The following is a 27,039-nucleotide window of genomic DNA, read 5'->3' as shown; positions in this document are numbered from 1 at the left end:
TTGGTTTCTAATCATGAATGATTAATGATAATAAATAAACCAACTAATACAAATACAATATGGAATAAAAAATGTCATACGTCATTATATAATTCGTTAAGTAATATTTACCCTTAAAGTTTGATCTAATATATGATTCAATCCTTGTATTTTTTTATTACATTAAAATCCTCTTAAGTTTTAATAAAACTAACTATTACCCCATTCCGTAGGCGAATAACTAAACTGGTAATTTAAGATTATAATTTGATCTGTAAATTTATATCAAACTCGTTTAAAATTAATTTTATTATCAAATTAAAGTAAAATCTTATTTTTAGCATAAGTTAATTTTGAATTCTAATTAAAATAATACATCTAGTATTCTTTTACTTGTTTATATCTTTTATTTCTTACCATAATTTAATTCTAAAAGTATTTAAACGTATTAAAAGCACTTATTTTTTATTTAATATTATAAAACTATTATGTATTTAATTTAGTCTTAAATTTTTAAATAAAATAAATATTTACATATTATTATTTTTATCAAACATTAAAATTAAACTATATTAAAAATAAATTTTTTACTCGTATTAGTCTTATTTGAATAGTTGATAAAAAAATCTCAATTTTAACATACAAGATTATCATGATCTTCTTCACCGATAGTAAATTTTTCAATTTAGTATCTAGATTATTTCACTAGGTTAAGACATGATTGTTTATTTTAAATTTTATTTTTTATAGAGTTTAACTATAAAATATAATAAAAATAACAATAGAATGATATTTTTTAATTAGAAATATTTATTTTATATTAATAACTAAAATTAAAGTATATAATAATATAATAATATTATTATAAATATAAATAGTTCTAAAATATTTAAATTTATTTGAATCAAATTGAATTGAAATAAAAAATTAGAGCAAGAAAAAAATATTTAATTTATTATTTTAGTTAGACACTAAAACTAACTCGTGTTAAAAATAAGAATTTATTCTAACTTGATAATATAATTAATATTGGACGTGTTTGATACTTGACAATAAGTTTAATAATTAAATTATAATTTTAAATTACCAGTTTAGTTTTTCGATTAATGCAGAAGGTGGTAGTAGTTAATTTTATTATTATTTAAAAGTATTTGACATAATAAAAAAATAGAAAACTGACTCATAAATTAAACTAAATATGAGATAAATAATATTAAAGTTTATGGCAAAAGATACATGTAGAAATGCAAACCCGGACTGCTTCCATCACAAAAAAAAAAAAAAAAAAAGGTTTGACTCCACGTTTCACTTTCAGTCTTTGGCCCTTTTCTTTTAGGTACTAGCCGTTGCACAAAAATTTGACCTAATCATCAAGACACCATTATTATTGTTTCGATCACCTGTTTATACCGTTAGAAGGCAATTGGAATACAGCCATGCAATGCAACTGCAATCTTAATCTAATTTAACGTCTGCTGCTGACCCAATAAGACTTACATATGAAGCCGGCAGTAACATCTGGATTACCCACTAAACAAATCAAAGCTAATAATACTCTTTAACCTAATTATAACTATACATTAAATCTACAGCTAAGTATAATGTTCCCAAATATTTAAATTACTTGAAAGTTGGAAATAAGATTATTAAATTGGGGTACTTATTATGACTAATTATCTAGGCCAGCAGGATTCTAACTTTCTTTTCTCTTGAGAAAACCAAGGCAGCCAGCCACCTTTATTCCTATCCTATAGACATAACGGTCTGTATTGTGTTATATTATATAACATAGAGAAACAAATCAACAGCTCCTCATCAAAACCGTCAAGAGAAAGTAGGAAACAGAGGCAGAGGCAAAGCAAATGGCAAAGAAGATATGGTCGTTGAAGAAGATTTCATCAGTTCTCAAATGGAAGCATCTTGATTTTCAGTTTCAGTTGAAAATTATAGACAATCTGGTCTTCAAGATTCTTTATGTTGTTGAAGCCGTTGTTCTTGTTTCTACTCTTTGTTTCTTTTATCTTTGCTGTGGCTGTCACATTTGATCATTCATTCTTTCTTGATTGATTCTGTATTTATAAATAGGTCCTTTTCTTTCTTAAATATGTTGCTTTACAAGAGATTTTTACAGGATTAAGCTGATTGTACTTTTATACAAATGATTCTTTGATTATTTTTAGCCTGCCTGGAAAAATAGTATAAAGTATAAAGTGATTGCTTCTATTGCTCCTTTGGATTCATTTGCTTGCTTTCTTACATCTTAATTCAAGAATTCATTTCAGTTTAGGCTTTCCAGCTTAAGACATGACAAGTGATTCATGGCCATACAGTATGCACTTCAACCATTATGATTTACAGAAGCATCCCTTAGAAGTTCTTGAAAGCCAAAGGGTTACCTGCTATTTACAGAAAATGAAAGAAAGTTGGTACGTACTTCTAAATACATTAATCTTTCCTTTTTTGGGATAAAAATATAACTAATTTCTACATAAAACCAAAATAAAAAGTTCATACATAGATATTATTGTATTTTGCAAATTTTTGTGTGGTATAAATGAATTTCATAGATGAGCTGGTTCAATTTCTATGCAATGTTATCTGTCTCAAATATACACAAAAACTCGATTTAAAAAAATGTTGTTGTAAACATATTTTTATATTTTATGGGTGGGTACGGTATATCTGAAGTCCTAGAAAATTGATTAAACTTAAGCTAAATTCTATAAAATCTTGATGAATTACAGAATTAGCTTATACCTTGAAGATGTCCTAAATTTCTAACAAACCCAACAAGCATTTTACCACTTCCATCACATATGAACATATCTTCAGAATTCAGTGATTCACAAACAAAAGAGTTTTCTACAAGGTGAAAATTTGAGACAATGAAATGCTGTAATTATAAATTAAATAACAAGAAAGTCCTCCATTAATCATAAAACCGTACTAAACAGATAATAATCTGAAAAGATAGATACACAAATGACCTCAAAACATGTACATAAACAGAAAAAGAGAAAACATCAAATCTTTAACTATCCAACCAATACATAAATTGCATATATAATCCCAGGAATATATCCCAAAATTGTCAGCAACAAATCTATCCAGAACTCCACCTGCATTAATTTCCAAGACAACCAGCCAATACTAGTTAGATTTTCAAAAGAAGAAAGAAGAGCATGAAAAATGATCATTACATGATGACTAAAGAAAAGGGTTTTGTTCAAAGTTGAGAAATAATTACTCCACATCCATAACGTAGGAAGACCCCAACAGGAGGTAGCAGAATGGCCAGTATCACCTCTAAGAAAGTCTCTGAACCCATTTTCTTCTTCTTATTCTACTTGTTCTTGATGTTATTGCTTGCTGTTGATGATGATAGTTTGTATTGCCGCTTCCTAAATTTGGTAGGTGGTTTTTTTTTAGCTCTTGCTAATTTTAGCCAACTGCCCAGTGATATAGAGGATAGAGCAGAATAAGTGGCACTGTTACAGAAACTTAGGGTGACACGTGTGTGAAAGTCTGAACACGTGTAAAGTCTTTGCAATATTATAGTTGTCTGTTTTGACCTTTTATTAACATGAACTCTGAATTTTGGATCTGATCCACAAATCTACGAGAGGTAGTTTCTGTTTCAGTATTACAAAATGCTAATCTTTTCACAGAGATTTTTTTCCATTTCTTTGTATTTGGATGAGATGGAAATAATGGCATCTTTAACTTGGAATGGACTAAGTTATGCGTTATGACATTCTTAGAAGGAAGTAAGAGCTCAGTAGACTAGTTGTGTTCTTTTCCTTGGCTCTTATTGGCTTTAGAGGTGCTGCTTCCCCGACATGGGACTTGCAATTTTACCCATTTTCACTTGCTGAACAAGAAAATATTTGATAGAATTCCAACCCCCGAGCATGCATAAGAGTGAAGTGGTTGGTATGGTGCATCCACAAAATCCAGGATCTCATAGCTCATATACAATGCCAAAGGAGTGTCATCAGGGTAATCCTGATTGACAAATTATGTCTTTGTCGATTGTTACTTGTTTACATTTGATTAAAATCAAAGCTTTGATGTTTAGCAGCTCTCCATAAAATGTCCCTTCAAATGCAATTGAAGTAAGTCCCTTCAAATGCAATTGAAGTAAGATGCATTCCGGTTCAACCTGATGGGATTTCTGATTCTTGTAATGAGCGCTCAAATGGAGGTACTGAGAAACCGATTTGGATATATTAACTCAACCCTCAGTTTTCTCAAGGTTGACTCTAGAAACAAATGGTAAATCATTCTAATGTCTGTAGAAAAAAAAAGTACTCTGACAATGTCATAATGAGGCAGGGTAAAACTGGCATCTTTTGGCGGTGATGCCAAGAATCCTGCAAACCCTACTCATTGGGGTAAAATCTTCAAGAATCTGGCTTCTCAAGTGTTTTTATTTATACAAATATGTGCCCATAGCCTTCTTCCTCACTGCAAATGAAAGAAAGAAATGGAGAAAGAAAGCAAAAAGAAACAAAAAGTTTGGAAGGAGAAAATAGGAATAGAACTTCCAGCTTAGAATTGATATCTAATAACATAACTACACAGAACTAACAATTCTCAGACTCCACAATGGTCCTAAGTTAATTTAGTACATTTAGTTGGACTGCAAGAGCATGCAAACGGTAATGGCACAACATGATTTATGATTGCATAAGCAAAGACGTCAATAAGGTAGACAGATTCATTTATCATCCTTTCAAGAACAACATAATTTTTATAGTATAGTAGTTCAGAGAAAGCAGCTACTAGATTTATGAGAATATAAATTTCCAAAAACTGGCACATCCAAAGTTACTGACCTAAGTTCCATCAGAATGAACAAATCAATCCAAATCTTAGGTTTAGGCAAATCTGCACGAACCAAATTCCTAGTTCTTACAGTACCTTGAACGCTGCATGCTCAAAAGGATATAGAATAAAGAGCAAAAATTCTTCACCATCAAGGCTGATAAACCTCAGGAAGCTGAAGACCTACGCTGGCAGCAGATTTTCCTAATATTCTTTTCATTTCATCTGACCTGTCCACAGCAATGTTGTAAGAAAACAGCAAATCCTGCAAAAACCATTGCCACCTTTTCAGGAATGTAGTTTTAAAATTAAAAATGCTTTTAGTAAATTAAGGAATTGGAGAGCATAAACTATTATTGCAGGCAGGAACAGAGAACATAAGACATGCACCAAGAAAGAACAAATCCCTAGTAGGAGGACTACATCACTCATCACATTCCCCTCAAAAGAAAGAAAAAACCTACATTACATACCAAAAAGGAGTCCCGACTATTGACTTTTCACAATCTCTTGATTGTTTAAAGGAAATTTGTATTGTCAATCTAATGGAAAAACCAAACTCATTTCATTGTGCCACAATAAAGACAATACCTTCAAGCATGCAATGTAGAACATTTTACTCCATCGTAACAAAGGGCAATGAAAGAGAAGAGTACCTTGTGATGGTGCACACTATTAAGCAGAAAAGTATAGTTGCGGGCAAGCTTGATTTTCTGCTGAATGGCAGAATGATCAGAGAGATTGGTGTTCTTTCGGAATTCTAACATTACAAATTCTCCAAAATGCTTCTTGTAATCTTCCTGGCCAATATGTTTCTTGATAGCTTTTAGAAGATGTCGGTACACTTTCACAGCATGTAAAGCTTCAAAACTCATATTTCCAACAACAATTCACAACTTCTTTCAGAACCCTTTCCTTGTCACTCTCCTGCAATAAGACCCGCATAATTAATCACTAACTCCATCAAAATCAACTCCTCCCCCATTGCTGCAAACCCGCACAGACACTCATAGCTCATATACAATGCCAAAGGAGTGTCATCAGGGTAATCCTGATTGACAAATTATGTCTTTGTCGATTGTTACTTGTTTACATTTGATTAAAATCAAAACTTTGATGTTTAGCAGCTCTCCATAAAATGTCCCTTCAAATGCAATTGAAGTAAGATGCATTCCGGGACAAGCCTGAAAATCATAACACCAGCTCAAACTGTAGTCTGCTAATTCAACCTGATGGGATTTCTGATTCTTGCAATAACTGCTATTGAGCTAGTAGTTTAGTGGTTGATTACACATGTTTATGGTTGTGCGGGTTTGCAGCAATGGGGGAGGAGTTGATTTTGATGGAGTTAGTGATTAATTTTGCGGGTCTTTTTGCAGGAGAGTGACAAGGGAACAGTAGAAGCAGACCATCACACACCTAAATCTTACCATATTAAACAACAAACAAACAAACAAAACTCTGCTAAATGGATAATTAAATTAAGCTTATTATAGATTCTAAATTCAATACTACAAAAAAAAAGAAAAAAGAATTAGAATTGCCAATACTATACGATCCATAAAAGCGAACACAAACACAAAAGCTAAGGTTAAATCCATAAAAATAACATCATAGCAATTAGCTGCAACCCAAGTTAAACATTGTTAAGACAACCGATAATGCTCCATTAAACTAAACTTAATTAATTATATTTAAGCTATAGTTTCAACATCGAATAGAAAAATAAAAATCTTTCACCCTTAATCAAACTATTCGGAAAGCAAACACAATTTTAAAAAAAATGATGTTGAATCCTACAACGGAATAATAACATTTAGCTGCAAAAATCTAACTCAATAAAACAATTGAGATTGAGCCCATTACACTATGAACACAATATAGTGTCAGTCACCCATATAATAAAGAAGTGCAGCAATTAATATCTCAAGCCTTTTAAACTTCAGTAAAAATATGGCTCAATCTTCAGAAAATAGTAAAGAAAAAGCTCTAATTCTCACACAACCAAATTACGTAGAATTTCTAAAAGCCCGCAAAAATCCATAAAACCCGAAGAAAAATAAAGGCTAAAGAAAAGAAACAAAAAGGCATAAAAAAAAAAAAACCAAAACAGAGTGTAAAGGGATGAATCTAACCCCATGTTGCCTGAGATTGAGCAGCAGCAAACAAGAGCAGATTGGATTAGATTACGAGAGAAAGAGAGAGCTGCACAAAATGAAAACCCTAATATTAGGGCTTTCAGTCTATTTATACAGTAGGGTTTGTTTGTGTTATTTTTTTTCTTAAGGAAAATTGGGTATTTTACGGATCTGCCCTTGGCGAGTCTTGTTGGCACAAAGCTTTGTCGTTTTGGGGAAAAGTGAAGAGAGTACAAAATAAACCTATTCGGACACATTTTGGTGCTCAATTCGAATCGATTCCACGGTGGTTTCAGCATTTTTGAGACCTAGATAATTCCAAAGACTAAAATTTTTAATCTCATTTTTTATATAAATATTTTTTAAATAATAAGTAAAATTATGTTAGCTCAATAAATTTTAAATATGTTATCATTAATAAATAAATAAAAATATAATATTAGTATGTAATTTATTCAAGCCACGAAATTATCTCAAATACATTATAGAGAAATATAATTGTCTTAGTGTTACGTGAAGAATTTTTAGAGATCTCGATGCAACATAAATTTTAATCCATAATTATAAATTACTAATAGTTTATTCAGACGCTACCCACCATTATTATTATTATTATAATTATAGAATCAAATTTATAGGTACAATTTAATAAAAAATTTAATATTTAATATTAATTTATAATATTTTAAAAAATTATAACAAACTAATCATATTAAAATTTTTTAATTATTTTTATAAATTTTAAGATTTTATTTATGCAATTACATAAAAATTTATTTTAAAATTATTCATTAATTAATTAAATATTATATAAATTAATACTATCAATATAACTAACATTATTATGATTTAGGATTAGAGATTTACGATATAATTAAAAGATTAATTTATTAGTTAATATAATCTATAATATATATATATATATATGTCACGATCCTATCCGTGGGCCTGTGACCGGCATTAGGGAATGGGTAGGCGTAAGGCCACCGAATTCCGTAGTAAGCCATAAATTATGGTAACATTAAATCTTACACAATTGAATCGGTCTGCCAGAAGAATTAGGCGAGACCCGAAACTCATAAAATTTACAACTGATATATATATTATTACTACTGCGGAGAATCTAAGAATTTACCAATTTACATACCAAGTCAAATACATCACCCGATGATGCAGGAGTCGGGTTACTGAATAAGAATCACGGGAAGACTAACAGTCACGCATTTGAAAAAAAATAAATTGAGACTATCAGTCTCGAGAGTGAGTTAAAATCAAATAATCTGAAGACTATTGCATTCTTCACATAAAATATTAACTATTCGAATCAGTATATCAAACCATGCACATAAATACAAATCATATTATAATCATACCATAATAAATAAATAAATAAAAAATATATATTTTTACTTTTACGGGACGAGTGGCTCAGTAGAACCCTAACCCCAAATTCTAGTAGCCTTTCGTCTCTTTTAATCCAACAGGTCTGGCGCCTAGTGAGCAAAGCTCGACTAGGGTCCTTATCTCCAGCCTGAACACTTGATTCCAACCAAGCCGGCGCCCGGAGAGCATCGCTCGACCAGGGACCTTACCTCCGGCAATTTACTTAAATCAACCCAGAGAGCCATGCTCGACCAGGGCAAAACTCATCATAATCTTATTACCTGTCCATGATCATTACCGGTGCGCACGCAGTCCTGATGTAACCCATCAGGCGGCATGTTCTACAAGCCATATTTCCCAAATCGCATTCACCACATTTAATAAATATCATTGTCTAAAGAAATCATTCAACCATATCGAAATAACGATTAACAATTTAGAGTAAGACATCATACAGCTCGTGTGGAAAACTTATAATATTTGATATTATTATAACATTACTATAATAATATTTATATTATTTTTAATAATTAATAATCAAGTGAAATTATTTACGTTGCGATACTAATAACCATATTAAGCATAAACTTCCAAAATAGCATATTAAATTCAGATTTAGCAATAGTGCAACGATTAAGTGACTTTAACTCACAGATTTGGCGACCTCCTAGCTCTGCTATTGTACCTCAGTTGGAGCAAGCCGAACAGACAAATCATCTAATCACGGAAAATAATTTATCAAAATGCTGAACAATTACAATTGACCCTAGGTCTAGATTCCTAGGACTGACTGTTTAAGAATCTCGACTCGGGTAAATTCTACCGAAAAATCGGCAGAACCCCCCCTACAACATGAACATTTACACCAATAAAAACGGGTTCAGGACCTACCAGAAAAACACTTCAAATATCCAGCAATTCAAAGAACAGGAGTTGAGTCCCCAAACTTCACTATTTTTCCTGACTCCCCCACACAACACAAAAACACGACTACGCAGGCAGTCCGACAAACAATTATTTTTGACTCACAAATATCATCTAATACTCAACACAATCAATAGACACAAAATTAACGTGTCACGACCCAGTCTGTGGGCCCGTGATCGGCACTAGGAAATGGGTAGGCTTAAGGCCACCAACTCCCATAGTAAGCCTTACCGAACAAAATCCAGATAAACAGTTAACATCTTATAAAATAATCACGATTGACATTCATAATTAAATGCTACTAGGTCTTTATAACTTCACACATCCAACATGGACTAGAATGATTATAACAATTTTAAAATTTCCCACTGTAGGTAATCTAGAGTAAATATTAAACAAGTATAATAGTACAAGGAGATTACAAAGTCCGAAGAGGAAGAAGTCAGACTGTTAACAATGTAGACGGCGAAGGTCTTTAACTATCACCTGAAAAAAAAATTACAATTGAGACTATCAGTATCGGGAGTGAGTTAAAATCAAATAATCTTGTGTCTATTGCATTCTTCTCAAAAGAATATTAATAACTTGAATCAGTATAACAAACCATGAACATAAATGCGAATAAATAAATAAAATAAAATAAATTAAGAAAAATAAAATATATATTTACTTTTACGGGAGGAGTGGCTCAGTAGAACCCTAACCCCAAATTCTAGTAGCCTTTCGGTTCTCTTAATCCAACAGGTCTGGCGCCCATAGAGCAAGCTCGATCAGGGTCCTTACCTCTAGCCTGAACACTTGATTTCCAATTAAGCCAGCGCCCAGAGAGTATTACTCGATCAGGGACCTTACCTTCGGCAATAAACTGTACTCAGCCCAGAGAGCAATGCTCGATCATGGCAAAACTCAATATAGTCTTATTACCTGTCCATAATCATCACCGGTGCGCACTCGGTCCTGATGTAACCCATCAGATGGCATGTTCTACGAAAGCCACATTCCCAACTTGCAATCATCACATTCAATAATAATCATTTTCTAACAAAATCATTCAATACATATTGAAGTAAGGATTATAAAATCTTAAGTAAAGCATCATGCAATCTGTGTGGAAAAATAATAGATTTTGTATCAGCATAACATTACTAATATTAGTAATTAAATTATTATCAATAATTAATAATTGAATGAAATTATTTATATTGGGATACTATTAATCATATGAACATAATTTCTAGCGTAGCATTTTAATTTCAGTCTCAGCAATAGTGCAACGATTAGGTGATTTTATCTCACAGATTTGACGCGTTCCGCAGTCCGCTCTTATGCCTCGGGTGGAGCTGGCGGGAAGGCTGAATTATCTAGTAACAAAAGATATACAATTAATAGGCATTCGGAAATTTTTCTAAAAAACTTAGAGCCTAGAGTAGACTGCCTAGAATTAAATTAGACTCGAGGAATCTGCCGAGAATTCGGCAGAATCTTCCATAAATTACGGATATTTACCCCCCGTAAAACGGGTCGAGGACCTGCCAAAAACATATCAAACATACTGGAATTTAATAACATGAGTCGGGCCACAAGAACTGCATTAATATTTTTCCCGACTCCTCAGCACCACAGCACAAGCAATGGCACCGGTTTTGTGGTGATCGGACTTCATTTGCAAATCGACGGCCGAGATCGTCCGTAAATCTCTCCGGATGATCGGATGTCGGATCGGAAAATCAGAAGCGGAGATCGTCATCAACGTGACGTTGTGAGTCTGATGGTGTGTTCGGATCGTCGATCGGACTCCGGCGGCCTGAGGCGAGTCGACCGAGCGATCGAGCGTCTCGGTAATTTTCTTTGGCCCATTGATCTTGGAAATCCTTTGATTTAAAATTGTACTTATTATTTTGTGTTGAGTATTTAATATTTGTGAGTCAAAAATAATATCTGTTAGTTTGCCTGCCTCGTATTTTATGTTGTGTGGCGGAGTTGGAAAATAGTGAAGTTTGGGGACCCGACTCCCATTGTTTAAATTGTTGAATATTTGAAGTGTTTTTCTAACAGGTCCTGGACTCGTTTTTATGGGGGGTAATGTCCGTGTTGTAGGGGAGGTTCTGCCGGATTTTGAGAATTCTCCGTCGAGATTCTTAAATAGTCTAGACCTAGGATTAATGATCGATTGTTTCAGCGTTTTGATAAATTGTTTCCGTGACTAGATAGTCCGTTTGTTCGACTCGCTCCAACCGAGGCACCAGAGCAGAGTTAGGAGGCCGCCAAACCTGTGAGTTAAAGTCATATATCGCTTATGCACGTATCATGCATAAAATTTGATTTGTTACTATGATTGTTCATTTGCAATTTCAATTATTCATTTAATTATTATTATATGCATGATGCTTTTTAATTACTATTTAAATATGTTTCTTCCTTTATCACCAATTTTAATATAGCATGATGACTTGGGATGGGACGGCAATAGAACATAGGAATTGGATGAGTGTTCCAGTATAAAACTGAGAGAGATAGGAAAAGGGTAAATAGGCAAAATTTCTAAGAAAGAAAGATTAGATCTTGCCCTGGTCGAGCATCGCTCTCTGGGCTTAGCAAAGTGTGGTTGCCGAAGTAAATGTCCCTGGTCGAGCATTGCTCTCTGGGCACCGGCTTATTTGAAAATTTAAGTGACCAGACTAGAGGTAAGGTCCGTGGTCGAGCTCTGCTCTCTGGGCGCCAGTCTTATTGGATAAGAGAGCCAAAAGGCTAAGGCTGAGATTTAAGTGACCGGACTGGAGGCAAGGTCCTTGATCGAGCTTGCTCTCTGGGCGCCAGTCCTGTTGGAATGAGAGATTTGAGATGTTAGAGTTGAGGTTAGTCGAGACATAAGTGTTGAAATAAATCGAGATGTTAGAATTGAGATTAGGGTTCTACTGAAGTACTCTGTCCTGTTGCATGTGGAATTATTTTTGTATAAGCATGGCATGACACGTATGGTTTGCATGACTTATTAATTATTTTAAAATTAAATAATGTGATACTGAGATGTTTGAAACTGTTTTAGATATATGATTTTAACTCACTCTAGGGTTCCATTTACCATTTTTCGATTCGTGATCATAGTCTTCCATGACTCTTACTCGGTAACTGACTTCTTCATCATCGGGTGGTGTTTGATTTGGTATGTCAAATTGTAAAAATCTTAGATTCTCCGCAGTAGTAATAGTAGGGATATCAGTGGTAATTTTCTGTAGTTTCGGGTCTCGCCTAATTCTACGGGCAGATCGATTTAATTGTGTAAAATTTAATGTTACTGTAAATTGTGGCATTAATAATGGTAAAATTTTGAATGAGATTTGTTTGAGTTGTGAGTGTTAGGCTTACTATGGGATTCGGTGGCCTTACGCCTACCCATTCCCTAGTGCCGGTCACGGGCCCATGGATGGGGTTGTGACAAAGTTGGTATCAGAGCTTAGGTTTAGATTTCCTTCGACCTAAGTTGAGATTTTTCTTGGTACTGCGGAGTTAGGATCAAGTTTTTCTTGTTGTTTTCATTGACTCTAGTGTCTCAGCCTTCAGTTAGAGAGTCAGTCTTTCCTTCCTTGTAAGCTTGTCTTTGGTGCTGTGTTGAGAATGAGCATTGTAGCAATGGAAAGATTCGTAGCGCGGTAGACTCGTGCCGTTTTCATCAAGTGATTAGTGCAGTCCGCCTTTGGAAGCTTTGATTGTTATTTCGATGGTGGGCGCCACAGTCAGATTTAGTGCTTGCAGTCGTGTCATGAACTGCATCGTCGTTGCATCCGGCATCGCCTTATTGAGTAGCGCTGGAGTTAGTGCCTAGAAAGTCGAGCGGATGTCAGAGCTTTTATGGTTGAGTTGGTGATTGTAAGGAGCTTAAGAAAGGTGGTAGGAGTGTTTTCGGACGTTCGAAATCTAGAGAAACTTGAGCGAACATTATTTATTTATTTTCAAGTAGAACAAGTGTTTTTTTTAAAATACAATATTGCGCCGAGTCCCGTAAGAGTGCATTATGGCATTTCACTATAGGCATACACTATTTCATTTTTAGGGCATGCATCATACATCGTGCATTGCAACCCTTGGTGATAGGGGCATCATCACCCTGGTGCGCGATATTGTTGAATTTTATATAAAGAAAATGACTAGAGATTTTACGATTTTACAAAAGTGTTTTTCAAGATAATAGTAATTTTTATCAGTGATGATTATGAGGTAAATAAATAAGTAAATTTTTCAAAGTAAATGGTGTTAGCTTGAGAATTCTCTAGATGACGAGCTGAGCTGCTGTGAGAGTAAATCTGTGGCGCTGTAGGCCCCACGTTGGATTATAAGGAGGCTTCTGGATTTCAGTCAAGGAGGAATCTTGTGTCAGGATAGCATAATTTGTGTTGGTGGTTGCAAGAATTTCAAGATTATGGGATGCGAACATTTCAAGATTATTAAGCCTTTGATAGAGAAGATTGGAAGATTGAGGCAAGAATTTCAAGATTATGGGATGTGAACATTTCAAGATTTGAAGATCTGTTTCCTACTTATTGCTTTATATTCTCTTGACTCCCACCATCAATAATTACATCAAACCTTTTTCCTAACACTTATGTCTTTCAGTATCATTATCACTCTTAAGCGTTAACATGAATCTTTTAACAACACACACATAATTTTGCTTATCATTGTTTTGTATGGATCGTCTAGGATTAATAGGAACTCGATCATCCGCTACTCTTCCGAGATTAATTCCTCCGGCTTTGATTATTGTCTCTATTTAAGTTTCTGTTAATGTCAACTCTCAACAAAGTGAACTGATTGACAAATTCTGTCAATTCTTGTTATTGATTCCCATTGTTCTTCAATTGCTCTTCAAACTGCAGGTAAGCATTGATCTTCGTCATAGGCTTGATTGATACCATTACCACTAGTATTAGACATCTTGGATTGGACGAATTTCTACTCTGATACCACCTAATGTAACGTAATGTGCACTCAATGCTAGATTAAAAATATAAAAAAAAAAGCTTTTATAACCAAAAAATTCAAAAATAATTTGAGATAATTATAAAAAGAATTGATTTGATAAAATAACAATATAAAGTTATTGACAAAATAAATAATCTAAGATGGTGAATAGAGAAAATTACCGCATTGTAAATGATGATAAGTAGATGATGAAATTCTTGAGCAAAACAATGGTCAAAGAGGTTCAGATAGCTAATCCTAATATACCAAGACAATTGTTTGATTTTTTTTTTTTATAATCTTGACAGCTACCTTATATTTTTTTTTTTGGTTTATAAGAAGTTTACTTTTGTTGCTCTTTAAGATTAATGTATTGTTGGTATTTAAATATATATGTGCTATGTTTTTCTTAAATTTTTATAAAAATAATAGACGATGGTATTTAAAGATTAATTTTTTATTATGAGCAAAAACATTATCATATACATAATTCTATTGAAAAGAGAATTATTTTGCCTCCTTTCTTTAATGGAGGACAAAGATATATGATGCAGAATTACCAAGATGCAATCACAATTTGTCGATGGGTTGGAAATCTTTACTTGTTTTTTTTTTTATGGTAAATTTAAAGTGGCTTAAACTGAGATATATAACAAGTAAAATTGAAAGGTAAAACGCTGAAAATAAATTAGATATTATATATAGAATATTTAAAATAAAACTTCAACAATTGTTACAATTTATAAAAGATAACAATATATTTTGAAGGATTTACACAGGTATGGACAATCTCACTTCAACCTAATTCTAATTTCAAAATAACTTATTAAGAGATAACAAAAGTTTATATATATAAATAAAATTCTTTGATTGAGACTTTACGTATTAAAATTTTATAAAACTATGTTATGTCGTTTTTTAATGAGAAAATGACACATGGAGTATTTATAAAAATATTAATTATAATATTTATAAAAATATTAAATATGATCTTAAACACTAATAATAAATATAGTAAAAATTTATGACTTATTTAAATATAACACTAATATGTTCTTAAAAAATAATTATAATAAATATAATAATTATCATAGCTACTATATATTAATAATAAATCTTATTATTTTTCTAATAAAATATATACTTTTATTTATAAATAATAATAATAATAATAATAATAATAATAAAACATAAAAATTTTAAATTTGGATCATAGAAAAATAATTAAAAGTAATTTGTAATATGTTTGAAAACTTGTTAGTCGAATATAATAATTACAAAAAAATTCAATATAATATATATGTAATATTAAAAAGTAATAATAATAAAAAATAAATAAAATTCTAACAATCTTATTTTTAAAAAATGTTATTATATGGACGTATGAATAATTATTAGTGCAATAAAAGAGATACAAAATTAAAGTTGATTAATATATATACTTCTCATGTTTATTTGAGTTAGTATATAATAAATATAAAAATTTAACAAGACTATATTATATAGTTTTTATAAATGACTAATATAGAATAAAACTTATATTTTATACTAATATTATTATAAATTAAATTATATATAATATATAAAATAATAATTTTAAATATATAATAAATAAAATAATCATGGAATAATATGAGTAAATTAAAAATGCTTTTAGTAAATTAAGGAATTGGAGAGCATAAACTATTATTGCAGGCAGGAACAGAGAACATAAGACATGCACCAAGAAAGAACAAATTCCTAGGAGGACTACATCACTCATCACATTCCCCTCAAAAGAAAGAAAAAACCTACATTACATACCAAAAAGGAGTCCCGACTATTGACTTTTCACAATCTCTTGATTGTTTAAAGGAAATTTGTATTGTCAATCTAATGGAAAAACCAAACTCATTTCATTGTGCCACAGTAAAGACAATACCTTCAAGCATGCAATGTAGAACATTTTACTCCATCGTAACCCAGGGCAATGAAAGAGAAGAGTATCTTGTGATGGTGCACACTATTAAGCAGAAAAGTATAGTCGCGGGCAAGCTTGATTTTTTGCTCAATGGCAGAATGATCAAAGAGATTGGTGTTCTTTCGGAATTCTAACATTACAAATTCTCCAAAATGCTTCTTGTAATCTTCCTGGCCAATATGTTTCTTGATAGCGTTTAGAAGCTGTCGGTACACTTTCACAGCATGTAAAGCTTCAGAACTCATATTTCCAACAACAATTCACAACTTCTTTCAGAACCCTTTCCTTGTCACTCTCCTGCAATAAGACCCGCAAAATTAATCACTAATTCCATTAAAATCAACTCCTCCCCCATTGCTGCAAACCCGCAGAACCATAAATATGTGTAATCAACCACTAAACTACTAGCTCAATAGCAGTTATTGCAAATATTTTTGTCTTTTTTAAATATCGAAAAATTAATTATGAAGATAGTCTCTCGAAGTTCTGATTTTTCTTTAACGATTCTATCAGAATGCTGTAAAGATTCGTTTTTCTAATGCCAATTACTCAAAAAAACTAGAAAAGCTGATGTGGGTATATCATATATGCATTACATTTCATTTAAATCCCCAAATATACAAAACAGTAAGTAGTTAATTAAGAAACAGCAAGCAAACAAACAAATTGGATAACCGTAGAAGCAACTATAAACCAAGACCAAAAGCCAAAAGCCAAAAGCCAAAAGCCAAAAGAAAATAAAAGAGAAGAAAAAACCTGTTAGTGCTTTTATTGGTTGCAAACTATCCAGAAGCCGACTTGGTCATTGATTCGCCTAAGAGATGGCTTAGGCGAATCAATAGAACATAAAAACCGGGTAATGGGTTTGGCCAGAACCCAATATAGAAACCCAACATATACCAAAACTAAGACGACACCGTTTTAAAAACTCTCTCTCTTCTTAAAAAATTATAAATCTGATTAATGTTTTCTATTTTGTTTTTTTTTTTTTTTTCAGTTGGAGCGTTAATCAGATCTTTCTGCGTTTGTTATTATTATTGAAGAAAAGAAAGAAGAAGAAGAAGCGAGAACGACATGTCGCGAGAGAGACCAAGAAGAGCTAATCTACCTCCTGTTCAAGAGGTACCTTAAAACATTTGCCAAATTTCCTGAATCTTTTTCTCGCTCCAATGTAAAGTTTAGGATTTTGAAGATTTTTTGCTTGACGGGTGTTGAATTGTAGAATATAGAGAAGTTAGAGAATGTGATAAATGAAGGTAATTATTATGGAGCACAACAGATGTACAAGTCTATTAGTGCAAGGTATTAGTCATGTGCAAATCTTTATATAATAATTATTATTATTCTTTTGATTAAAACCTTTGATTTTGGCGTTTATTATATGGTTAATTAATAAAAAGTTGTTTTTTCTTTTAAGATATTCATCTGCTCAGAGATATTTTGAGGCTTTGGATTTACTTCATTCAGGTGCATGCCTCCAATTGAAAAATGGCCAGGTTAATCTTTTCATGTTTTTTTTTTTTTTTTTGTGACTTTGTAACTTTGTATGCTTATTACATTGATCTGTTGAACCCAATTGGAGTATGGCAATTGGTCCATTTTAATATTATATCTATAAGCTGCCAATTGGCCTATGAATTGAAGCATCTGAATGTAAATTGTTAAGACACTTTATCAGACTTCAGTAATGAAGATGGATTAATATGGAAGTTGGATGGTTAACAATTAAAAGAAGATATGAAAGAAAAAATTGCTAAGAACTTACAATTTATTGGGTTTGGTCACACACTAACATTCAACCATGCATATTTTCGATGTTTGGATCCAATATAATGGATTTGGTGACTTTGGATTACCTGGTCTGGGGTAAATATTTTACAATTAAAAGACAAGTCAAGAATGGTCCTCATGACCATAATAATTTTGTTTTGCCGAGCAGTTATTATTTGTCGTAAGGTGAATATTGATAGGTTTGTGCTATATGGGAGAAGCATAAATTATTAGTCACTCTGTTTAAAGAAAGTATGTTACTAAACTCTCAATTGTTTTCTTGTTCCTATAACTGATTTTCATGTTTGGAAATGAAATGATTTCAGGTTACTTGTGGGTCAGAGCTTGCTGTGTTGTTCGTGGAGACACTTGTTAAGGGGAAAGTTCCTTATGATGACAATACCCTTGGTCAGTGCAATCCCCCTGAACTCTCCCTTGCTCAACTTTGGATGATATGAAATGATTACAAATGATTTCCATCTTTCCATTTAACTATTTTGATCACTTAATATTTAATTCTTATATGAAAATAACTTGGCCGAAGAATGCAGTTTGGTTTTCTCTGGTTTTAATCTTTCTTATTCTTAAACAATTCCTATGCACTGTGTCTTAAATGTTTACTTATTTGGGATCATGACAATATCTATCTTAGATCGTGTCAGGGAAATTTACAAGATGTTTCCTCAGATTCCTTTGCCACAACGCTTGGATGATTTCGGGGATGATGAAGAAGTGCAACAACTCACTGAAGCCATTGGCGCAGCAAAAACACGTGTAGAGTGCTGCTCATCATTTTTAAGAGCTGCTATTAGGTAAGATGTAATGCTTTTTTTTCTTCTTTTCTCCCTTTTTGATACTTATTTGGGGATTAGATTTCCATGTTGGGTGTGTAAGGTTGCTGATATGAAATTATGCTTTCAGTAACCATTCTATTCAACGCCTCTGACTTTCCTTATTATATACTTAGATGCCATTTTTGAAGGCAGATGGAGTATTTCATTTTATTTTTCTACACTTCTCAGTAATTTATGTTGTTCTTCTACAATTTTACCATGTGTGGCTGTTAAGAATTGGGTTTAGATGCTTTAACTGGAGAATGTGAGAAATGGGGCGATAAAAGAATGGCAAGATTAAAGGGCAAATAAATTATGATATGGGACTAAGGTGGGGGAAGAGGGTGTGATGTGAGGATGAGAGGGAAAAAGTTTGGAGGAAGAAATATGCATATATAACTGCTTGTGCTTGAATAAATGTTTGTGGATGTGGCTGCTAAATACAAGAAATATGCAGAGAACTGACCTGTCGCACTGCATTTACGTGCATTGCTTAAATTTTTAGTGTTTTTGTTTCTTAGGTGGTCTGCAGAGTTTGGAGCTAGTAAAAATGGATCCCTGCAGCTACATGCTATGTTAGCTGAATATCTATTCTCTGAATCGCCTGAAGTGGTAGGTTTAACATCAAGGTTTAGCCTCCTGGGTTGTTGCTTCTTCTTCCTCGTTATCACTGTCAACTATCACTTGCTTTATCCTGATTCTGTTTCCTGAGCTCTCTTTTGATGCAATTGATCAGGTTAAGGGATATTGTACATAGCTTAAATGCATCAAAAAAATTTGTGAACAATGCAATTGTATTTGACCACCTTGTCTCATGCTAATAATGCAAGGGACATGTATGATGCCTGTTTGAAAAAATCATACGAATTTTAACCTTGTAACAATCATTTTGTTCGCTGAGAACTAGCATTTTGGGTTTTGAAGTACACAAAAAAGTTTTTCACTCATGTTCTACAATTCTCATGAACAAACTAAAGAACTGTACATTATGGAATATTTTTTCTCTGCTTAGTACGTGCTTGTAGTTTACATTAATAATCTTACTTGGGTTTCTTTGAATCATTTCACATGTTTGATGTAACTTTATGTGTCTGTCTTGTGTTTCAATGGGTAAACATGCTTAGGTTATTGACAAACAGATAGATTGAATTTATGCCAAGGTCATCTGCTATGCTTGTTCAGAACAGATGTTGCTTGTATATTCTTAGAACCAACTTTGCAATATTCAATTATGGATGGATGTTTTGTGCTTTAAAATGTTTAATAAATGTACAGCAATGGATTTATTTCAGTAAATGAGTTTCCATTGATTCTGTTGATTTAAGTTATTCAATTCATTAACCTGTACTGTTACATTGGTGATTTGGAATCTAAAAGTCCATATCATGCCATGTGCAATGATGAGGCTATTCTTCTGTGACATGGTCAGTAATAGATATTGGCATATTGCTTCTCTGCAGCTTATTTCTAGAGCAGATCTTTTTGTTTGAGGTCAATAATATACCTTGTATAATTCTGAGCCTTTCTTTTCATGGTCTATTCAGCATCATATAATGTTTTCTTTGCAGGACATGACCAGAATATCATATCATTTTGTTAGAGGTGATGACCCAATGCAGTTTGCTTCTACTTTGGTGAATTTTATGGGCAAGGTTAGTCTTTTGAATTCAATGGTAAAGATGATAGGGCATAAAGTAACTGAAATTGCATTTTCATGTGGAAGAGATGGGAAGTTATATACTGAACTTTTTTCTGGCTATGTATAATGCTAGTAACTTGTACAATTTGCCATGCAGTGTTGCCTCCATTTCTAATATCCGATCTCTAATGTCTAGTTAATATTTCAGTTAGTGTAGGATTGTGATTATCATAATCGATGTTATTCTGACCACCCCTGGAAACTACTATTTTGTTTCTGTCAGTTTAGGATAGGAATTGCCTTTCTTGCTACTATTTTAGTAGGTTGAAACTAATGTTCTTTTCAACTATGCAGTGTTATCCTGGGGAAGATGATTTGGCTATTGCACGGGCAATTCTACTGTGAGTATGCTTTGAAATTGGATGTGGTTTTATCGTTTTTATTTTTATGACTGCTGTCTTTAGACTGGGCAATTTTGATTACAAGACCCTGGAATTCCCCTTGACAAGTTATGCATGCGAGTGTCAACTTACAAGGTTATTTTTATTCATGTGGTAGGTATTTGGCTTTGGGTAATCTGAGAGATGCTAATCGTCTGATGGACGAGGTAAAGAAACAAGTGGAATCTAAAAAGCTCGACTTTCCCAAATCCGATTTGATCCAGTTCATCACTTATCTTTTGCCAACGTAAGTGTATCTATGTCTCATGTTCCTAACAAAATATACTTTCTTGACCCACGATCATTAAAATTGCCTGCACTTGTTGGACTTAGGAGGCTTTGGCTTGCTCTAAGTATGTTCTGCAAAAGCAGTTGCTCTGGTTTTAATTTCCTTCATTTTGGCATGCCTTGTTTGAAGTTTGTACCAATTCTTCCGTGTGCAGGTTGCAGAGAGATGCTTTTCCTCTGTTTAACATGTTGAGAGCCAGTTACAAGTCAAGTATAGACAGGGAACCTGTATTTAATGAGGTGTGTAGCTCTAGAACATCTGTTACTGGTTTTTAGATTGTCAAAAACCATTTCTATATTCCTACCAATAGATATTTTGAGTGGGTGTAAAACAGTGTTAGTATTATTTATTTATGTCTTGGCTTTCTGTAGAAATTTTTGTGGATGGATGAGTTCTGACATTGTTTTGGTTCAGTTGCTAGATGAAATTGCAGAGAAGCTGTACGGAATACAGCGGAGAAACCCCCTGCAAGGGATGTTTGGAGATATATTCAAGGTAATAAATCTTTAGAGTTGATGTCTCCAAAATCTGCTTTATAATATAATCTCTCTTATCTTAATGAGTTGTTGTGGGAAGTGGAAATCTTAAGAACAGCGATGTCTGATTTTGCAGATGATATGATGACAGCAACATGAAGAGAGTATCAAATATCTTAATAAGTTTGATGCTTCTTTAATTGGAATATTTGATAATTGTTTGATGCATGAGGGGCTTAAGCTTGAATTGTGGCTGAGTTGTAATATTTGATATTTTGTCAAAAAGTAGAAGATTTTCTTTGGTAATTGAAGAAAAATGCCTTTATATATTTTCCTCATTTTATTGTAAAACTCGAATTGGGTGAAATTCTTTTTGTGGTTTCCATTTGCTTCTTATTGTTATTATCTTTGTTTTATGCATATATCCTGGGATGAAGTGTCTATTTCCCTTTTAACTTGGTCTAATGCAAATTTATCTTTTCTGTGGAAATTTAAATTTTTTAGTATTTAAAGTTTTGACACTCATAATTCTTAAGTTTTATAATTTCTAAAGTTTAATGTTCTTAATAGATGGATTTTATAATTCTATTGTTTGTTTTTCATATTAAGAATTACATAGAAGTTCTGTAATAAATTAAAACAGTTTATATATTTTAATATTAATAAACATATTTATATGATTTTAGTTTTTAATTATTAAATTTTATTTTTAATATATTAAAATATTTATATTAAAAATCACAATTTAATAAACAATTGAAATCTAATATAGAAAAATAAGATAACTAATTTTTCTTAAATAAAAATATTTTATCAATATAAAAAGATTAATTAACTAATTTTTTTTAATTTAAAATGTATAATTTTACATTTGGAGTAATATGTAAAAGATCTAAGGCTACATAGAACAATAGAATTATGTGAATTTCTTCCAACTCTAAATTTTATCATTACTTTTTTATTAAAAAGTAAAAAAAAATTATTTTATCGAGTAAAAGACATAAAAGAAAATAAAATAGAAATGATAAAATTAAAAAAATATTAATAAATTAATGTAAAATTTATTTAAAAATTCTATTTATTTATTAAAATTTAATTTTACCGTAACTAATCTTACATAAGTTTAATTATATAAAATTTTAATAAATTTCTTATTTATTTAAAGCACATAAATTCTAAATTTGAAAATAAATTTTATAAATTTAAACAAAAATAAATATACATCTTTTTATTTTCCCGGTTAAAATTAAATTAATCATCGTTTCATCTCTATTTGCTTTTAATTATAACAAAGCATTAATCATTCAAAATCACCAACAAACACAGATATTTTAAACTCTCAGTTATCTCTAACAGACAACCATACTTAAGAAAGTGACTTCTGTGGGCGAGTTTAGGATGCATATCAGGTTGAACCACTCCTATATAATGATGTCCTTCCACTATTTGTAATATTGAAGTTTCTTGTTATGGGTTCAAAGTTTCAAATATGGTAAGCGGTTAATAGTTGATGGAAGTAAATGGTACGGAGTTATTAATTCAATTTTTAAAAAGTAGAGCTAGACTTATAAATTATGGCAATTCTGATAAGGGTAATAGCAATTTTTCAAATTTCTAATACGTTTGGCTTTTAATTCAGTTTGATAATGTTTATTGTGATGGTGGTGCGATGAAGATGAATGAAAATGATGGTGAGTAGTGAAGATGGAAAAAATGGTAATGATGGTGAATGGTGAATGGTAAAAGTGGATATATGGGTATACATGAAGTCTAGGGAGATACTGTAATTTAGATGAATATACAATTTGCCATATATAAAATCTAATTTTTAAAGCAATTGAGAATTATTCAGATTTATATGCATTTTTTTTGTGTATTTGCTCTTGGTAATGATATTAAAAAAAAAGAAGGATTTATATGCTTGTTGAATTATAGCTATAAATTTAACAAGTTTGTGATGATTGAATCAACTGAATTTAGGTTTGTAAATGTTTAAAGAAAAAACAGAAAAAAAATTAGAAAAATAAATTAAAATAATATTATAACTTTAAATTTTGTTAGAGTACCATTGCGGTACTCTATCATTATAAATCTATTTTTTAATTACAAATTATTAATTAATATTATTTTTAATAATTTATTTATGTTATATGTTCTTCTACTAATATAGATTATTAATGAATTTATATATAATTTTTAATTATTTATATCAATCAAAATTTTATATTTAAATTTTATAATTGTCAAGTACCAATAATTAAATTCTAAAAATAAAAAATAATTTTGATAAATAAAAATAATATATTTAATTGCTCAATAATTAAATACTATATAACTAATCTAGTATTTAATTATATTAATAAATTATTAAAATTAAAATAATATCAATATTTATAGGTTTACATGGTACCTTGCACCTATAGTACATTAGAATGAATGTATAACTTTTGATTCCATCTCATCTCTGTAATACCCGAAATTTTTATTTAATAATGTTAAATATTAATAATCATTAATAAACTAGTTTTATTCAAATAAATTTTAACTTTATTTTTATTTGGTTTAATTGAAATTAATTAAATAGAATTTTAATGCTAGATAAATAAAATGACTATTTCCTATATCCTATTAGTTTGGGTTTTTAAGAATTAATTAAGTAAGTTATTTGGAAAATAAATTATATTGTCGGTTATTCAAATTTTTTCTAAATACATATTTATATAAATAAAATTATATATTGAAAAATTATGGAGAAATTGTAAAGGTTGTTTTTATAAAAGGAATTTTGGAAAAGTTGGTATTTTAATTAATTAGTGGTATTAAATTTTAAATTGAAAATTGATTATTTAAATTAATTTTGTGTTAGGACTAAATTGAAAAATTATTTTTGGATGAGGGTTAAAAAGTATAATTTTATTAAATTGGGGTTTTAATAAAAATTTGTAAGTTTGGTATTTTTTGTAAATAATTTTGTCAGCAGGGGTATATATGTAATTATATATTTTCAATAATTCTAATTCGGCCCAAATTAATTAATTAGGGGCTTAATTGAAAGGCTAAAAGAAAGTTTAGGGGTTAAATTGAAATTCTTCTGGGCGAAATTGTAAGTAATTAGAGAAGTTGAGGGACCAAATTATAATAAGAAAACTTTCGGGGGCTCAATGTCGATATAGAAGAAGGAGATCGGGGAGAGAGAACGCGGGGAGGAGAAGAGGAAAGGAGGTCATGGACGGTGGTGGCCGGACCGGTGGGGTCGCTGGTTCCAGCCAGCCTAGCTCGGCGGAAGGCAGCGGGGCGGGTGATCCGGCCCTGGTGGCGTTCGGCTCCTCGGCAATGGCATGACACAGGGTTCTTAATTAGAAGATCCGGCGAAGTGAAATTAGTGGAGGCAGCCGACTTTTTGGGCTTTTCCGGCGAGCTCCGGCGATCTATGGATGATTGGAGGGCGTATCCCGACTCTCCTCAACTCAAGCTTCGTAATGACACCGGTTTCGTGGCGATCGGGCTTCGTTTGCAAATCGACGGCCGAGATCGTCTGCAAATCTCTCCGAACGATCGGGTGTCAGATCGAAAAATTGGAAGCTGGGATCGTCATCAGCGCGTGAGTCCGATAATGCGTTCGGATCATCGATCGGACTCCGGCAGCCGGAGGCGAGTCGACCGAGCGATCGAGCTTCTCGGTAATTTTCTCTGGCCCGTTAATTTTAGAAATCCTTGACTTAATTTGTGCTTATTGTTTTGTGTTGAGTATTTGATAATATTTGTAAGTAAAAAAAATAATTGTCTGTCAGTTTGCTTGCCATAGTCGTGTTTTTGTGCTGTATGGTGGAGTCGAAAAAAAAAATAGTGAAGTCTGGGGACCCGACTCCCATTATTTTGAATTGTTGGATATTGAAGTGTTTTTCTGGTAGGTCCTAGACCCGTTTTACTGGGGGTAAATGTCCGTGTTGTAGGAGAGGTTCTGTCGGATTTTCGGTACAATTCTCCCGAGTCGAGATTTTTAGACAGTCAGTCTTAGGAATCTTGACCTAGGGTTAATTGTCATTTGTTTTAGCGTTTTGATAAATTATTTTCCGTGATTAGATAATCCGTCTGTTCGGCTCGCTCCAACCGAGGCACCGGAGCAGAGCTAGGAGGTCGCCAAACCTATGAGTTAAAGTCATATATCGCCTATGCACGTGTCATGGATAAAATCTTGATTGCTATTGTGATTATTTTATTAGAACTTTAATTATTTATTTAATTATTATTCATATGCATGATGCTTTTAATTACTTTTTATATATGTTATTCCTTTATCATCAATTTTATTATTGCATGATGACACAGGATGGGACGACAGTAGAACACATTAGGTTAACAAGTGTACCGATATAGGTCCGAGAGTTATGGAAAAGGGTAATTGAGTAAATTTAGAGAAAGAAAGACTAGGATTTGCCCTGGTCGAGCATTGCTCTCTGGGCTTAGTTGAGTGTGGTTGCCGGAGTAAAGGTCCCTGGTCGAGCATTGGTCTCTGGGCGCTAGCTTATTTGGAAATTTAAGTGACCAGACTGGAGGTAAGGTCCCTGATCGAGCTTGCTCTTTGGGCGCCAGTCCTGTTGGAATGAGAGATCGAGATGTTAGAGTTGGGCTTAGGGTTCTACTGAAGTACTCCGTCCCATTGTGTGTGAAATTATTTTGTTTAAGCATGGCATGGCACGTTTATTTTTGCATGACTTAGCAGTGAATTTCAAATTAAATAAATGTGTTATTGAAATATTGTAACTGTTTTAGATATATGATTTTAACTCACTCGAGACTCCATCGCTTTCAAATTCGAACGTTAGTCTTTCCACGACTCTCATCCAGTAAACCCGACTTCTTCATCATCGGGTGGTGTTTGATTTGGTATGTCAAATTATAAAAATCTTAGATTCTCCGCAGTAGTAATAGTAGGGGTATAAATGGTAAATTTTCTGTAGTTTCGGGTCTCGCCTCATTCTTTTGGCAGAGTGATTCAATTGTGTAAGATTTAATGTTAAGATAATTTGTGGCTTAAATAATAGTAAAATTTGAGATGAGATTTATTTGAGTTAGTGAGTGTCAAGCTTACTACGGGATTCGGTGGCCTTACGCCTACCCATTCCCTATTGCCGGTCACGGGCCCACAGTTGGGGTCGTGACAATCTCACTTGCCTTTAAATATGCATGTTGCATACTCTCTTATATTTGGGTGTAATTTGCTATTTTCTCTAAATATTTTTGAAAAAATGGCTAAAGAAAAGTAAATTTGGAGTAAATTAGACTTGGCTTATAAGTTGAGGGGACAAATTGATACTTTAACCCTAAATCTTGTATTGGTAGGCTTTCGAGTTTTTTTTTTTTTATTCTTATTTTGTAACAAGTTTTATTATGATTCTCTTTATACTTCTTTTCCAAA

General features: G+C 32.2%; 2 protein-coding genes and 1 long non-coding RNA gene across 5 annotated transcripts; 1 reads left to right on the top strand and 2 right to left on the bottom strand.

Annotated features, from left to right (window-relative positions):
* Positions 1 to 2,878: 2,878 nt before the first annotated feature.
* On the bottom strand, positions 2,879 to 7,062 carry LOC8263366. 3 transcript variants are annotated; one of them, XR_007216352.1, is made up of 5 exons: positions 6,942 to 7,062; positions 5,463 to 5,733; positions 4,818 to 5,071; positions 3,227 to 4,446; positions 2,879 to 3,098 (listed from the first exon to the last, which is right to left on the bottom strand). XR_007216352.1 is itself a non-coding variant. In XM_002523854.3 (3 exons), the coding sequence occupies exons 2-3, from the start codon at positions 5,679 to 5,681 to the stop codon at positions 4,958 to 4,960; spliced, it is 333 nt and encodes a 110-aa protein (XP_002523900.1). In that variant the 5' UTR covers positions 5,682 to 5,733; positions 6,942 to 7,062; the 3' UTR covers positions 4,682 to 4,957. The 3 variants fall into 3 exon arrangements, 1 of the variants encoding a protein (XP_002523900.1); XR_007216353.1 differs by having other exon boundaries at positions 4,903 to 5,071; XM_002523854.3 differs by lacking the exons at positions 2,879 to 3,098; positions 3,227 to 4,446 and having other exon boundaries at positions 4,682 to 5,071.
* An 8,808-nt stretch (positions 7,063 to 15,870) lies between these two features.
* On the bottom strand, positions 15,871 to 17,062 carry LOC107261627. The gene is made up of 2 exons (XR_001535535.3): positions 16,930 to 17,062; positions 15,871 to 16,470 (listed from the first exon to the last, which is right to left on the bottom strand). It is a non-coding gene; the product is annotated as an uncharacterized LOC107261627 (long non-coding RNA).
* Positions 17,063 to 17,170: 108 nt separating this feature from the next.
* LOC8263364 (protein GET4) lies at positions 17,171 to 22,005 on the top strand. The gene is made up of 12 exons (XM_015722208.3): positions 17,171 to 17,295; positions 17,396 to 17,475; positions 17,591 to 17,669; positions 18,270 to 18,351; positions 18,596 to 18,755; positions 19,298 to 19,388; positions 20,345 to 20,428; positions 20,770 to 20,816; positions 20,974 to 21,102; positions 21,299 to 21,383; positions 21,559 to 21,639; positions 21,757 to 22,005. Exons 1-12 carry the CDS (start codon positions 17,248 to 17,250, stop codon positions 21,763 to 21,765), a joined length of 975 nt encoding a protein of 324 aa, XP_015577694.1. The 5' UTR covers positions 17,171 to 17,247; the 3' UTR covers positions 21,766 to 22,005.
* Positions 22,006 to 27,039: the final 5,034 nt, after the last annotated feature.

Source organism: Ricinus communis, chromosome 6 (assembly GCF_019578655.1).
Source record: "Ricinus communis isolate WT05 ecotype wild-type chromosome 6, ASM1957865v1, whole genome shotgun sequence".
Classification (NCBI taxonomy): domain Eukaryota; kingdom Viridiplantae; phylum Streptophyta; class Magnoliopsida; order Malpighiales; family Euphorbiaceae; genus Ricinus; species Ricinus communis.
The sequence above is the reverse complement of the archived record's forward strand: the minus strand, read 5'-3'. Positions and strand labels throughout refer to the sequence as shown.

Excerpts from the sequence above, each read along its gene's own strand:
- LOC8263366 (XM_002523854.3), bottom strand. The coding sequence starts at position 5,681 with ATGAGTTTTGAAGCTTTACATGCTGTGAAAGTGTACCGACATCTTCTA. Across the intron at positions 5,072-5,462 it reads ATAGTGTGCACCATCACAAG|GATTTGCTGTTTTCTTACAA; the intron begins GTACTCTTCTCT and ends TGGTTTTTGCAG.
- LOC8263364 (XM_015722208.3), top strand. The coding sequence starts at position 17,248 with ATGTCGCGAGAGAGACCAAGAAGAGCTAATCTACCTCCTGTTCAAGAG. Across the intron at positions 17,476-17,590 it reads TACAAGTCTATTAGTGCAAG|ATATTCATCTGCTCAGAGAT; the intron begins GTATTAGTCATG and ends TTTTCTTTTAAG. Across the intron at positions 19,389-20,344 it reads TCTCTGAATCGCCTGAAGTG|GACATGACCAGAATATCATA; the intron begins GTAGGTTTAACA and ends TTTTCTTTGCAG.